General features: G+C 37.2%; 1 protein-coding gene across 1 annotated transcript; it reads right to left on the bottom strand.

Annotated features, from left to right (window-relative positions):
* Nucleotides 1–813: 813 nt before the first annotated feature.
* On the bottom strand, nt 814–14,525 carry CLHC1 (clathrin heavy chain linker domain containing 1). Its single transcript, XM_085311574.1, has 12 exons — nt 14,364–14,525; nt 13,979–14,240; nt 12,751–12,938; nt 12,076–12,206; nt 11,089–11,290; nt 10,762–10,877; nt 10,365–10,416; nt 8,310–8,413; nt 6,524–6,698; nt 5,033–5,235; nt 3,339–3,512; nt 814–2,247 (listed from the first exon to the last, which is right to left on the bottom strand). Exons 2-12 carry the CDS (start codon nt 14,159–14,161, stop codon nt 2,045–2,047), a joined length of 1,731 nt encoding a protein of 576 aa, XP_085167700.1. The 5' UTR covers nt 14,162–14,240; nt 14,364–14,525; the 3' UTR covers nt 814–2,044.
* Nucleotides 14,526–14,714: the final 189 nt, after the last annotated feature.

The following is a 14,714-nucleotide window of genomic DNA, read 5'->3' as shown; positions in this document are numbered from 1 at the left end:
CAATCTTAATGTGGAAATAAACATCTAATGTTCTCTTTACATCTTATAAAACCAAGAAGTCCCCCAAACCATACTAGCCTACATTTACAAACACGGTGTGTAATGCTGCTTTATTATTATTATTGTGTTCAGAATTCCCACAGAAGCCATCAGTGCAGGTCTTCTCACCTGACCACTTCTGGAGCATTTGTACCAGTATATACGTCTATCGTGGTAGGCTTATATTAATTTCAATAACATTAACAGCAATAAGCAGCAAAAAGGGAAAACTACATTCTTAATTYGAAGTTCACTGTAATTCCAAGAAAAGGTACTCAAACATTAAGTCAAGTTTCAGCAGCATGTCACTGGAATCATTTATCCTAGAGTATGTTCTGTAAATTAGATAAAAAACATTTTAAATCTTTCTCTTTTTGCTAGTTTCACCCTTTTCTGCCCCCCCCATGTCAACTTCCCTTTGACTTTTAAAAGTACTATCAATTTCTTCTCAGCGTAACAAATGGAGTATAAAATACACTGCTTTGGCTTTAAAAACAAACAAACAAGAAAACAAAGAAAACCCACCACACCAACCCCTTCAAGGATGCAAAGGCATCCTGACAAGACACTACTTCCCAGGGCCACAGAATTTTCCTTTTTCTAAACATAAACACGTAAAGCCCTGCTAAATCCATCAGTCTTTGGCAGATTTGAATCATATTCAACATAAAAAGTTTGAATCTTCATTACAAAGAGTGCATTTCTAATCAGACTTTCAAAAATTCCTCAGAGCAAGGATAATTTGTAAGCATTTGGAAACACACTACTAAATGATAGGTTTTACTGGAAAAAAATAATTAATACTAATTTATTTCAGGAAATATATACATATTTATATATTTAACTTATAGAAAATATGCCCCATAAATTTAATCCTTATGTTGAGAATGAAAACTAGATACCTTTTTCTGTTCCTCATCGGCATGCAATTCTTCCAGTACCTGCAGAATTTGAATTCTTCTCTTTTAAAGAAAATTCTATCATAAAACCTGCAGAGTTCTGCAGATTTATCAGTATAATAAATGCAGCCCAGCAGCTTTTTAAAAATGCTAAAACATATTAAGACTGAAACAAAATAGGAGTAGTTGTAGTGATCAGAATTACAAAAATATCTGTTTTTGCAAACATGTACCACACTGACAACAGCAGACAATATTCAGAGTTCTTCCCCTTTATGTTATTGAGGGCTGAAAGTTTTTTTTTTAAATAAATATATAAATAAATAAATTCTCTACCAGTGCATATCCAGTGAATTTGCTGGCAAAGACTGCAGTTGGACATCTTCATTTTTCTGAAACTGAATTACCTATCTCTTAGTGAGCAATATAAGCGAAGTAAGCTTCCAGTACTGACTCTCACTGTGTAATATGGCCCTCAGATCATACAATTTCACAGCAATCAGTRCCAGTTGGATGCATATAACTCATGCCTAAATTTAAGCAGGCATTTGTTACATTTCTGACAGAATTTGTTAATTGTTGTAACTGAACTTGTAATATGACTCTAGTGAYGGTGCTTGACCCTTCCGGCCTATTGGGGTGGGGAGGGGAAGGAAGTTCAGGCATCAGGGTAYGGTTACATTGTGCAACACACTGCCACAAAGCTCCCTCAGAACGATGATCCTCTCAGAGTAATTTCCCTTACTCACAAGGTTCAGAACTAGTGTGGTGTCCCTCCAGCACTGTACTAAAGGACAGACATGATGCACAGAAGTGGAGAACTGGATAGGTAAGAGAAAGCAGATGGCAATATTACCATAGCATACCATTCCAGACTTCCTTATGGCAATTTTCTTCTACACTGAGAATACACTTCCAGTTAAACAAAATACAAACACACACACATTCACACAGAGACATGTTAAAAGGAACAAATAACTAGTATTTGATCGTAAAATTATTCTCAGTATTTTTCCCTCAGACATTAATGTCTACTATGGTTCATAGAAAGAGCTAAAAGGATTCTTCACTTGACTGCTTTAAGAGCTCCCTCTGTTGTTACAGAACTACCAGAAAACATGCTCCATTAACATTGCATCTTTTTCATCTTCATGTGGTGAACTTTCAAACACTCCATCCTGTGAGGTGATAACTGAGAGGATTTCCTGAGATAATTTTTCATGTTTATTTTCTGCACATGTATCTGCTATCTTCTTCCAGCCTTGTACCGTACAGACCGTATCATTTAGAATCATCTGTTCCAATGTATCTGAGAAAGAAAAAAGAACATAAAAAGATCAAGCTTTCGGTTTGATCAGTGTTTTACTGTTCATATGAAGCACAGTATACAAATCACTTTTTCTAGCTAGCCTCTAAATCCTAAGATTAAAGACTGAGAGAAAAAAAGATCAAATAAAAGACTTCTAAGAAATATAATGTTTCTTTTAATTAAAAAGATTAAAGGCCAAAACCTCCGATTGTACTCAAAATCTCTTCTGAAAATCGTAAGAGCAATAGAATGACAGGTGAGTAGCGGACACAAAGTTAAAGGCATTTAATTGTCTTACTGAAGTAAAACATAATAAACACAGTAGATGCAAGTAAGTATCACTGGATAAAGAAAATCTAATTTTCAGAACTATTAGCCAATAAAATGCTTAAATCTAAAAATACATCCAGGCAGATACGTATTAGTCTGTCTGCAGAGTAGTTTCAGGACTTGGTGCCCACCTAGTTTGTTGCAGCTGTCTGCCTTTAGTTTGAGTTCACGTTGCATAGAGAGCTTCTGTTTCTGCATGTGRCAGCATGAGTTCCTCTGGGGACTTACAACTCTTACAACAAAATAGAACTTTGGTTATTTTTTGTGCCTAACCAATATGTGCTGAAGTTGCAGGTTGGCCAAGAATCAGTTTATAGAGGCTCTACTAGAAGCAAGCAAATTGCCTGCACAGTTATTCTGGCAGCAGTGTTGCCCCAAGGAGTGTTCTATGCAACAGTAGACTGAATCTGTGTGGGCAAGAACAAGCAGGAAGACCCTAAAATTTGCAGTAAGTAATCTTCATCTCTGAGGGAACTCCAAAAAGATGTGAGAATGCAAGACTTGACTCACTGTAAAGGAAAAGCTTTTATCCAGATTCCCTTATAAACCAGGTGCAACAYATCCAAAGTAATTTATAGGCTGAACTAGGATCTGAATTAAAATTTCTACCATAACAAATGACTATCAACTCTCCTTATTTATTTTTTGTCACTTGATACAAAGATGTTTTATTATTTCCCAGCTGGACTAGGAATTTTTAAAATTTGGTATTTTTAAAACTTCACAATAAAAGTTTGTAATTAACATTTTGCTATACTTACTTTTCTTGCTCATTTCCTCCAACAGCTGAAAGCCATGCTTTTTGTGATCAGTTGAAATAAGAGATAGTACCGTAGACCCCATGGATGAAAGTGGTGGGTTTCTAAACCACTCTTGGCTGAGACAAGAGATTAATTCAGTAGCAGGACAGTTTTCCAGTAGAAATAGGTAATCATCTAAAAAATCAGATACCAAGATTATTAGCTGTTTCCATATAGTCACCTCTCTCCTTCTTCACCATAAATGAACAAAATAGTTTGTACTCTGCTCTCCCAAAACACAATGGAAAAGCTAGTGTGAGATCAAAATCTACATCTTCTTTTTTTGAGAAAAAAATTATTTTAGAAATCTCATAAAATAAGGAAACTATGAAACATCAGCAAAGAACTAAATACCAAAAAAACCTTCATTGAAGTTATTTGAGAGAGTCAGGAAATAAAAGAATAGAAAACTATAACTTAACTGAACAGTAGTCTAAGCAAGAATATATATAAACAAAATAAAGATACAGTGAGAAGGCAGCTAAGTAGAACAGAACATAGAAACAAACACAGCAAAACTGATATGGAAATAAACTGCAAAGAATCCACAAAAAACAAACAAACAAAAGGCTTTTTTTTGCAGTTAGTCTGCTTACACAGAGAAAGCACATCCCAGAGCAATGAAGGAACAAGTTCCTTCTTCAAAGGATTGCCCCTTTCTAGGAGTACTGCAAACAATAACTAAACTTATATTCTGACAAAGTTCATGAATTAATGCTTTACCACAAGAGGGAGAGAACTCAGGAGGCGGAAACCTTGGAAATAAGTGTTATTCCTTAATCTTTTAAACAATCTTGAAATTGCAGGCTTGCTACAGTTCAGTTACGACAAATGTGGTAAACCTTAAATTTTTCTGGAGAACAAAACCAAAAATGTAATATACTGATGTCAAAAGAAATATCTATTTTATCGTATTTCAGAGACATAAGTTGCATCACAAGAAAAAAAATGGATTACTTTCATATCAAATGCTATTTGTCAATTTTTATGTTACTTGGTTGAGAGATCATTTGGAAACCAAAAGGTGAAAAATTCCTAGCAGGGTTCTAATGTTACAATCTGCTTTACTGTCATCTTTCTTGATATCCATTTCTACAATCTCTTCACCTTGTCATTTGCACTTAGGTAAGATTAATGTAATGCTATCAGTATCTGCAGGCTTTGTACCAATATAACATCCTGAAGAGCTCATTTGACACACTGAAATGTCTCTTTTTCCCCCTTTCAGTAACAATTTGATTAATGAATTCATGATCGCATTAGAGGGGGCCAAATTAACCTTTGCTTTGATAACTGCAGAACTGCTCTTAAAATTCCTACAAGCCACCTTCTCCTTCTGGCATTCTTGGCAAATTGTGGGTATTTACAAGTACATCTATCAGAAGAAATTCCTTATTTCACATGTGTTATGCAGCTTCCATTCTTAAAAGCATACATGTATTGACGTTATGAAAAAACACAGGGACGTTTTAATGGAGCATGACATTTTAACAGAGCACTTGGGGTCTTGTAAAACTTAGTAACAAGAAGGCTGGATTCCTGTATTTACTTCAAATGCCTTCTATACAAGTGAGGTTCAAAATGTCACTCTTAAGCTTGAAATAAATACATGGTGGAACAATCATGAATGACATTATGAGTGCYTTATTACTCACCTAAAGAAAAATGCTTGAGTTTCCGAATATAATTCACTGCTGTATAAATTTGGCCCTGCTCATATAGGCACAGAGCAACTTTTTTGTGTACACCAGACTGATCATATACAATCTGAGCCAAAGCCAGGCATTTTGACAAGTCGCTTGGTTCCACTTTCCCATAGTCATAAATCACATCTCCTAATGCCTCAGAAAACATCAGCCTGAAGAAGACAAGGTAATAAAATAAACCAGTATTACTAATATGCTTCATAACTTTCAAATATTTCAGAATGAGCTCACGCACAGGTGAATTCAGCATATGGGCGTATATTTGCTTGTACAAATATTAGACTATACCCCTTCAGCTCTTCAGCACTTCTGTCCCTCTTACAGCCCTAACACTATTTTTGAGGAAGTAGTCCCTTCCTTGATGTCTCAACTGCAGCAGAGAGCTCTAACAGCAGTGAAGGCAGTAGGCTCCGATGCAACATTTCTTCCAGTGCGAACCTCAGTGCCAGTCCACTGCAGTCAGGAGGAACAATCGTAGCCTTTCAGTTTTGCTGGACATAGGATATTCAAGGAACTAAGCTGCTGCTTACTAACAATGCATTTAATAATATGTTTAAGTGTGATGATGTAACTAGCTAGGTCTAATTGCTTTAAGAGTGACGATTTCAGCACGCTGAGAGAACATGTTGTAATGGTTCTTTCACATGAGTAGGACAAGTTATGGGTTAGGACTGAAACAAAGGTGATATTTAGATCCTGACACAAGATGCTTTATAATCTGAATTCATACCCAAAATATGAGATAACCTTTAAGAATATTGCTGCTCTTTTCAGATGGTTTTCAGCAAAGGGGCAACAACTACAGCTAATCCAATGCCAGATYGTTCTGGTGAGATTTTCATCACTTCAGACAAATCTACACTGCATTAGGAAAACGTATCTCTGATAGGGCCTTCAAAAATGATATTGTAGAGACAGACTCAGTTCTAAAAATTCAAATATGACTGTATCCTATTTGTGTAAATGACATATATAAAGATGTTTTCAGTGCAATCGTGTTCAAAAATGTGCATCTGCCACTGACAGCAACAATAAAAAKGGAAGAAATTAGTCTTCCACTAATTACAATTTTTTCATCCACAGAAGGGTGTGAAAATCTTATTTTTGTATGGTTTTTAACTACAACACAAGAGAAAATAAGCTTGAACAAAACTGGAATCTGCAATGCTGTAACAAAGGCCGATAGCAACCAATACAAACCATATTCTGCAGAGGCAGTTGTTGGTATTGCTCATTTGGTCTATGCTCATAGTGAATTTAAGATTTAATACTGGATTTAATAACTGAATCAAAAGAGAAATCCATTAATATATTTGTCTAAATTAAAATCCCTCAGATAAAATGCAAAGGAAAGGAAAAAAAGGCAAAGCCTCATGACTTGAGGAGGAAATGTGGATGGCATAACCCTCATGTTTATCTCAGTGCAGAAAAAACACCTACCTTTCCTGTGTAACCCAGTGCATTACAATATTCAAATGTTTTTCAGACAATGCACATTTGACTGCATCCAGAGTTATGGCTGAATTTTGAGGCAATCCAGTCGTAGTACTTGAGTTTATGAGAGTCTCAAAATACTTCATTAGAAGGATATTTCTTCCTTGAAGACAACCAATAACTAAAGAGATAAAGAAAAAGGTCATTGGCTGAACACTCAAAAAAGTCACCATTTAAGACTTCTTAAGTTTTTGTCTTTGTTTACAAATACCCATTAAAACATTTGAAAACTTTCTTACTACATCTGTTGTGAGGCTGAGTCATTTAAGGTACTATGTTAATCGCTCCAAATTAAGGTTGCTCAAAACTGAAGGCAGAGGGTTCATGACAATCCTTTACCATTGACAGTTAATGGGGAAATCTCATAGAGATGTGTGCAACTTTAAACCATTTTTCTAGTGAGAATGTAGAGAATTATGTTGGGAAGGCCTACCTATCTCTTTGGAAATAAAACATCTTCTATTAAGGTGACAAAAAGCTCTCTGTAAACTGCTTATTATTTCTACTACAATAGTATAAATTAGGGTCACATCCCATTCTACAGAGATATAGGCTGTGATCCAAAGCATTTACAATGTAATGTTCAAATCCTACAAAAATGTAATGTGCTTGCTTATTTTGAGGGTTATAGTAGCGTACTTTACAGACATGATGCCACTGAAATCAGCAAGACTCAGGTACTTGACACTAAGCACATAAGTGTATTTTTGCTAGATCACAACTTGTCATAGATTCATAATCTGATTTGTAAGTCAGATCTCAAATATTAGCTTATCACAGTTCTCTCAGCTATTGCCTTTGACCTTGAACACATGCCAGTAAGACACGCACAGGAAAAAAAAATACTGAACTTGAAAAGTTTAGCAATGCCTCTATGGCTCATTCCAGAGGAAAAACAAAATATTCAGGTGCTTCTGCCTCTGTCATCACTGAATTTTACGTTTCTAAATGCAAATCAGAACACTGACAGGAGGCCTAAACTATAAAAGATGACATCACGCTTATCTGGAGTATTTAAAAATTGTGATTACTCTTTAAAAATCTGAAATTGAAAGATTTCAGAAACTAATTTTAATGAAGCTAATACTGCTTTATGGCTCAAGAAGCTAGCCTGTCTCAAGAGGCTACGTTAAAACACAGAACAGTAAGGAATGGAATTACAAAACAGTGAGTGCACTTTTGTCCTTGTACATGGCACATAATTTATCAGTAGAAATAAAATGTTTTAAAACTACTGCGGGAACAGCTTTATACTGATCACATCTGATCTGCACTAAACAGAGAAGGTAATGGGCATTTATACTTCTGCAAACCTGAAACTCAAAATGATTGAAAAGGCTCTGAATTTAACATAAGGAAGTCTAACAGCTGGTCATACTTTTGTCAGCCAAATTTGTTCTGAAAGCTGTACACTACTGTTTATAWTCCATTCTTTCCCTTAACCCACTGCCTATCCCAATACCTTACCAACAGCAACAAAAGCAATGGTTGAGGGTCAGCTATCCCCTGCTTTGCACCTCTTTGTCAAATGTTAAGGACATTCCCTAAGGAGAAGAAAAGCCCTATAGCTTTACTTATCCTCAGCTAGAATGTTAAGTGTAAACCTCAAACCCACACAAAAAAATCTCATTTGATAAAAAACAAATTCCTAACCACTGAAATGACTAAACTGATACCAAATAAACCTCTCTAATAAGCAACCTAGTTATATATTTTCAATAGAAATTCTCACATTCAAGTTTCTCCAGAGTTTCTTCATTAAGAATTCCTCTGTAAGTGTTTGCTGCAGAAGTTGCTGCAGCATGATACTGACCACTTGAAAGTAATTCACTGAACCTAGAACGAGGAAAAAAAAAGCAACATGATCTGTTATAGGAACGCTAAATAAATACATGATATATGTAAAAAGATTGGCTGCTGGGATAGTGATCTAGTCAAGAAGCTCAAACGCTAAAAATACTGCAAAACACTGTGATAAAAACGTTTATAAAGCTTTGTAAGAAGCAGCAACTTTGTTTCCCCATGCATCTGATTAACTTTCTTCTGCGTCCATAATAAGAACTGGAAGACAGTTATCAATGGGGAAATCTTACCAAAAAAAAAGAGGGTCACAGAAGGGATTTAGAAGAAAAAAAAAAAGGATAATGCTGAAAGAAATGGTTTGGGGAAAGGAGAGGAGAAGAAAGTGAAACAGAAGGCAACCCATCCATACTGTAATACTCAAGGCCATATGAGTTAACTGAGTAAGGCATCAAAAATTTGTCCTGGGCCTGCCTAGAATTTGTTGGCTTTATTCCTTAAGAACTAGCCGAGCACAAAGGACACTACTTTCTCAAAGGACAGTCAATCTATTATTAAAATAGATGCTTCCATACATGCTATAGTACAAAGTAAGGGCACAATCTTGCTTCATATAATTAAATTAAGAGAAGACAAATGAAACCACTTGTTCCAACTACAATCAAGTAACAGTGACAGCAGCCACTAAATTCATCATCCTGGCTACGGCCTGTGTCACCCAGTAACCAGTATCTTAGACTTTCTCTCAGCAGGCTGATCCATTTCACTCTAAGTATCAATCTGCAGAAAAAAAGCCATTTGTTTCAGAATTGGAAACAAAAACCAACTTATATTTCGTTTCTTGTAAAACCCTGATTTGGGAGGCACTAATATAATTCATCAATAGCCAAGAATAGGATACAATTGTTTCCTTTTAATGGCTTTTGTGTCCAATTCTGCCCCAATTCTAACCCCAATACAAGAGAGACATGGAACTACTGAAGAGAGTCCAGCACAGAGCTACAAAGATCATTAGGGGACTGGAGCATCTCTCTTATGAGGAAAAGCTTCGAGAGCTGGGCCTGTTTAGTCTGGAGAAGACTTAGAGGAGATCTTGTCAATGTGTATAAGTATCTGAAGGGAGGGTGTCAAGAGCGTGGGGTCAGACTCTTTTCAGTGGTGCCCAGTAACAGGACAAGAGGCAATGGGCACAAACCGAAATACAGGCAGTTCCGCCTGAATATAAAGAAAAGCTTTTTTACTGTGAGGGTGACAGAGCACTGGGAGAGGTCGCCCAGAGAGGCTGTGGAGTCTCCTTCTCTGGAGATATTCAAAGCCCGCCTGGATGCAACCCTGTCTAACATGCTCTAGGTGACCCTGCTTGAACAGGCGGGTTGGACTAAATGATTTCCAGAAGTCCCTTCCAACCTCAACTATTCTGTGATTCTGTTACGTAGTAGGCTATACCAGATGAGTTGATGATCGTACTCTGAATTTTCAGTACCAAAGGATTATGTATAGCAACAAGAGCTAGGCACCAGAAATAATCAGCTAGGTTCCTGGAATTTTTAAAAATATCCAATGTGCAATTTGCATAATGTATTTGTACAGTTTTGAAAATCCCATAAGTTGTATGTTTTCATCTATAGGTATAGAAATGTATTTAAAATTACCTTGTCAGCATTTACACCACAAGGAAGCAAACAAATTAGAAACATCTCAAGAACTAGTTCTTTCCATTTTGGTAACTTAAAAAGGACCAAAGAGGAGCCTCTGAGTTTGGATCAACGCGCAGAGTAGAACAGTGTGCAGAGATCAATATTTGCTCCATCTTTTAAGTGGATAAACAACTGGCAATGTGCAAGGCTGCAACTCCAGCAAACACCAAAAAGGATAGAAAAAGCAGAAAAGCCTGATGTGTCCTGGAATGACTGCATTCAATATGCTACATTAACAGCAATGTTGTAAACTGCTAATACAGAGAACTATACAACCATATTCTTTTTACCTTTCAAAGTATTCAAGCAAATCTTCAGCCATTTTACTACAGGCATCAAGAGCTGAAATATAAAACACGGTAGGATAACTACATTATTATCTCAAAGAGCTAATCAGAGTTAAGATTGCTTTAAAAAACGTAAGAAAACATAATTAAGACATATAATTTATACAGAGGGTATTGTATTTTTAAGAAACAAATAGTCTTCCAAATACAACATTTATTTAGGACGCTCCTTTCACCGCACCAGTTAACATTTCAGACAGCTTTACCACCAGTGCCCTCAAAGTTGCCAGACACAGAAATAAAAGACACCATCCTAAAACTTTTGGTCCACTACAGCTGATTTTCTAGTCTTAYATTCCCATTCTTTATAAAACTGTCACTCAATTTTTAATGATTTTACCTCTTTCATCATTTTTATTTTCCATAATCTGAGAGAGGAGATCTTGCAGGGTGATAGTCTTGGCTGATTTTGCACAGGCAGAAATAACATTTGCAACTAACAAAATTTTAGTATACCTATGGATAATTAAAGAGGAAAACAGGTATGTGATCAGTACCATTACATCAATCAAGAAATATTCACCTAACAGTATCATGAATATCTGTATTAAAAACTAATTCATGTACTCAGTTTAATGCACAAGACAAAACGAAAGGCTATCTGTGTGGGAACATATCTGAAGTAAAAATGTTATATACTACATATACTACAGATATGCACTTGTACCTGGTCTTCAGCTTTTCTCTTTTTGCTTCAGCTGTATCTCGTAAGGCCAGTAAGTGCAGGAGTTCTTGTTCTAACTTGATCTTTTTCTTCCCAGGGACGTATTTCATTTCACTTTCTTTTTTCAATTCTATTATCTTTCTGTCTAGCTGAGCAAGGTGTTTAGAAAGAGAATCCGGTTTGAGTGATTCTTCTATACTGAGACCTGTGTGAGAAGAAAATGCCTTTTACAAACTCCTGATTGCTCTGTTGTGAGTCTCTTCCAGGTCTTTCTTTTGAGATACAGTCCTATCATATCCCTTTTGGACCACCTCAAGTTGCAAGATGCAAGAGAGAGAGAATATCATTAGGCCTCTGTTTCTTTCCTAACAATTCCTTGTATCTGATTTGCTTTTCTGAATGCTCTTAGTGCTGAGCTAACATTCAGTCTCATAGTTCTCCTGCATTTCTTTGCATTTTACTCTCATCCTTGCCATCCTGTATACCTTAGTACCATCAGCAAAGATGACGTACTTTCTCTAATCATTTATTGGCATGCTAAATAGTATAGATCACCTGCCTCTGTTATGAAAACTGACCTCTTACTCACACTCTCCATTTCCTATCTTTTAAATATTTATTTATCCAGGCAAAGACTTTCCCTCTTATCTTACAGCTGCCTAATTTCCTTCAAAGACTTTCTCTGAGGTCTTCTGAAAATTCAAGAAGATTGTATCACTTATGTAATCCTACCCTTTGAAAGGACTCTAATGGATGTGTAAAGCAGGACTTCCCTTAACAAAGGCCATACTCATTCTTCACAAACAAGCTGTATTTATCTCATTATCTGCTTATTCTGTATTTCTTCCTAATTTTCTCAGTTTGCCCCGTTCGGATCTTAGTCTTAGAGATATGTAATTCTCTGTATCTCTCCTGGAGTCCTATTTCAAATGGGCATCATTTTTGCCACCTTCCAGTCTTACTTTAAGATTAACAAAATAATAGATTTACCTGGGATGGGCTTAGCAGAATTTACTGTTTTCCCCGGGGTTTCAAAATTTTTAGAGGGTACCCTTCTTATGTTTTGAATTCTCAGTATCATATTTTGAATTTTTGCAGAATTCTTCTCAATAGTCTTTATCCTGAAAAAGGAAACAGTTTGGTTTTTATTTTTGGTTTTTTTCCTCCCCTCCCTTTTTACATCAGACTGCAAGAACACCAGGACCAAATGTTGTTGAACTGGGCTTGCTGACATGCTGTTCTCTGTACAGCCTGTCTTCCACATTGCTACATTATTCTATTTGAAACTGCATGTGGCAAGGTAACTGTCTCTTTTGAGAAGCCAATCCCATAAATACAGCTATATAGCAATACTTCTTAAATGTAAGACTGTAAATTGAGGAAAATATTCTCTGTTTTGTATTTCTCAACCTAATACAATGCATTTTAGCAACGAATGTTCACTTTATGGCTCTATTTTTTTTACAAGTGGAGAGAATCTGCATGTTTAACTCACAAGCAAAGCCTTAGCAAAGGTTTACACAATCACTGGGAGCTTCCATATAAAAAAATAAGAATAGAACCATTGGGAAAAATGTAAGTGTGAGAAATCATCAACAACTAAATTATTGTATGTCATAAGTAAAACAGTATGTTTTGCTCTAARTATTATTAGAGATAAGTTACTTGTCTTCAAACTCCATTGCTCTTTTCCTGTAGTATAACAGAGTTGTGGGTTCAGATGCCAAAACTTTTAACCTCCCATGAAGAAAAAATGCATTCCTTTGGCCATTCTTGATTGTGACAATAAATGTCTCATATTCCTGTTTGATTGCAACAAGGATGTTCTTGTATGCAGTAACATACTCTATTATCTGTAAATGTATTTTTGGATGCAATGTTTATACTGAGATAATTAACAGAAAAAAAAACTTTCTAGAACTTTCTAACGAGCACAACAAATTTATAGTAAATTAATACTTCTTAGATCAAGCTTCATAGTGTTGCTCTAATAAAAAAGAGGTCCCTAAAACAAATAAATAATATTGTTTAAATTGATGAAAATACAGAAATGCTTTGCGTGCTGAAAGACAGTCTCCAAACTTCTTTCAGATTCAATAACCATAAGTGTTATTAAAACTAAAGCAATCACTATTTATTTAGACAGCTACGAACATCATTTTCATGTAACAGAAGATATTTTATCCAGATAGGCACTAACTGTCCTTAACACTTACAGGAGTTGAAAAGCAAAGAAGCAAGGGCTGTGCATTTTAATGGCTTAAAATATCAGTCTAACTCAGGATTTAAAAGCACAGCTGGTAGCCCTTATTCCTAACTACCCAGAAAATTAGCTGTGTAGGAATTTCCCCCCTGTCCCCTACTTTTTTTTTTTCCTTCCCTTCTTGGCATCTCTCATCTCTGTGGCTGAAAAAGGCAGAGAGAATCAGGCACGCAAGCGCAGGAGTCATTCAAAAGCTTCACCAACAACCTTTCACACTAACTGAAGGCAGTTAATATTAGCCCAGAGAGTAAAGTGTTTACGTTATGATCTTGAGTTAAATGGGAATAGGTTTTCCCCTRTTTTAGGACAACTTTTTAACATTTTATCATTTCAAAACTGCCATAAAATTAACACAGATGGTTATCAAGCACAAATCCTACTATAATATAATTTCTGCTAGTATGAAGTCATTATTATGGCTTCTATTTGACCGGAGTATGCGCAGGGGACACACATAAAAAATGGTTGAGAATCTATGACACACCAAGTCTTGACCCCTGTAACAATGCAAACAGGCCACGATGAGTTTGACACACACCCCCCCCCCCCCGCCCCGGGAAGACGGGTAAACACCGAAGTATTCCTTGTTAGTCTTGCCCACTGCTCATTTACCTGGAAAATGCTTGTTACCTTGTCAAATGCGTTTCTGTATATAATGTAATACTCCTCAGGTGGCCCTTGCTCAGTACAACCCACTTTCTCGATTTCGGTCAGTATGTATCTTCGTACGTTCTCCAGAAATCTCTTGTCTTTCTCAAAAACAATCGGAGGCAAGACGGAACGCTTATCTCCTCCAGCGCCACGGCTCGGCATAGCTGCCTACGACCTCCTTTACTTACACGAAGCATACACCTCTTCCCTCTTTTGCTCGATAGGTGCCCCAAATCAAAACCTAGAATAAAATTTGAAATTGTTACAGCAGCACAAGCTAGTACTCGTGTATTCAAGCAACAGCCCTCATCCATCCTGCTTTAGCCCTTAGTGCCACTGCGAAGGGTGCACAGCACGTACGCACCCCTGCGAAGACAACCCTGGCCCACGCATCTACCCGAACGTATGTTTGTACAGACATAGGCAGACACGGGACGTGAATGTCTGCGGGGAGGGGGGGGACAGCGTGGCGCTAACAGCGCTGTCCCACCCCTACACGCCCATTTCCAACCGCCGCCCGCGACCGTTAGTGGCTGCGGCCGCGCGAGGCGGTGCGGGGCGCGGAAGAGGCGGCCGCGGTGCGTTGTGGGCAATGTAGTTCCCCTCCGTCTCTCGCCCGGCTTCCGACTACGACTCCCATGAGGCCCCGGGGCGGCGGGCGGGAACTACACCTCCCAGCAGGCCTCAGCGCGGCCCGGGGCGGCGGTGCGCTTCG

The sequence above is a fragment of the Rhea americana genome, unplaced genomic scaffold (assembly GCF_003343005.1).
Source record: "Rhea americana isolate MKP2758 unplaced genomic scaffold, rheAme1 scaffold_344, whole genome shotgun sequence".
Lineage (NCBI taxonomy): Eukaryota > Metazoa > Chordata > Aves > Rheiformes > Rheidae > Rhea > Rhea americana.
Note: the sequence above shows the minus strand (reverse complement) of the source record. Positions and strands in the feature narration are given on the sequence as shown.

Bases quoted from the DNA above. Each gene is read 5' to 3' on its own strand.
- CLHC1 (XM_085311574.1), bottom strand. From the start codon at position 14,161: ATGCCGAGCCGTGGCGCTGGAGGAGATAAGCGTTCCGTCTTGCCTCCG. The intron at 11,291-12,075 runs GTAAATCTATTA...CTTCTCACACAG, and splicing joins TTCTGCTAAGCCCATCCCAG to GTCTCAGTATAGAAGAATCA. The intron at 2,248-3,338 runs GTAAGTATAGCA...TTTCTTTCTCAG, and splicing joins GGAGGAAATGAGCAAGAAAA to ATACATTGGAACAGATGATT.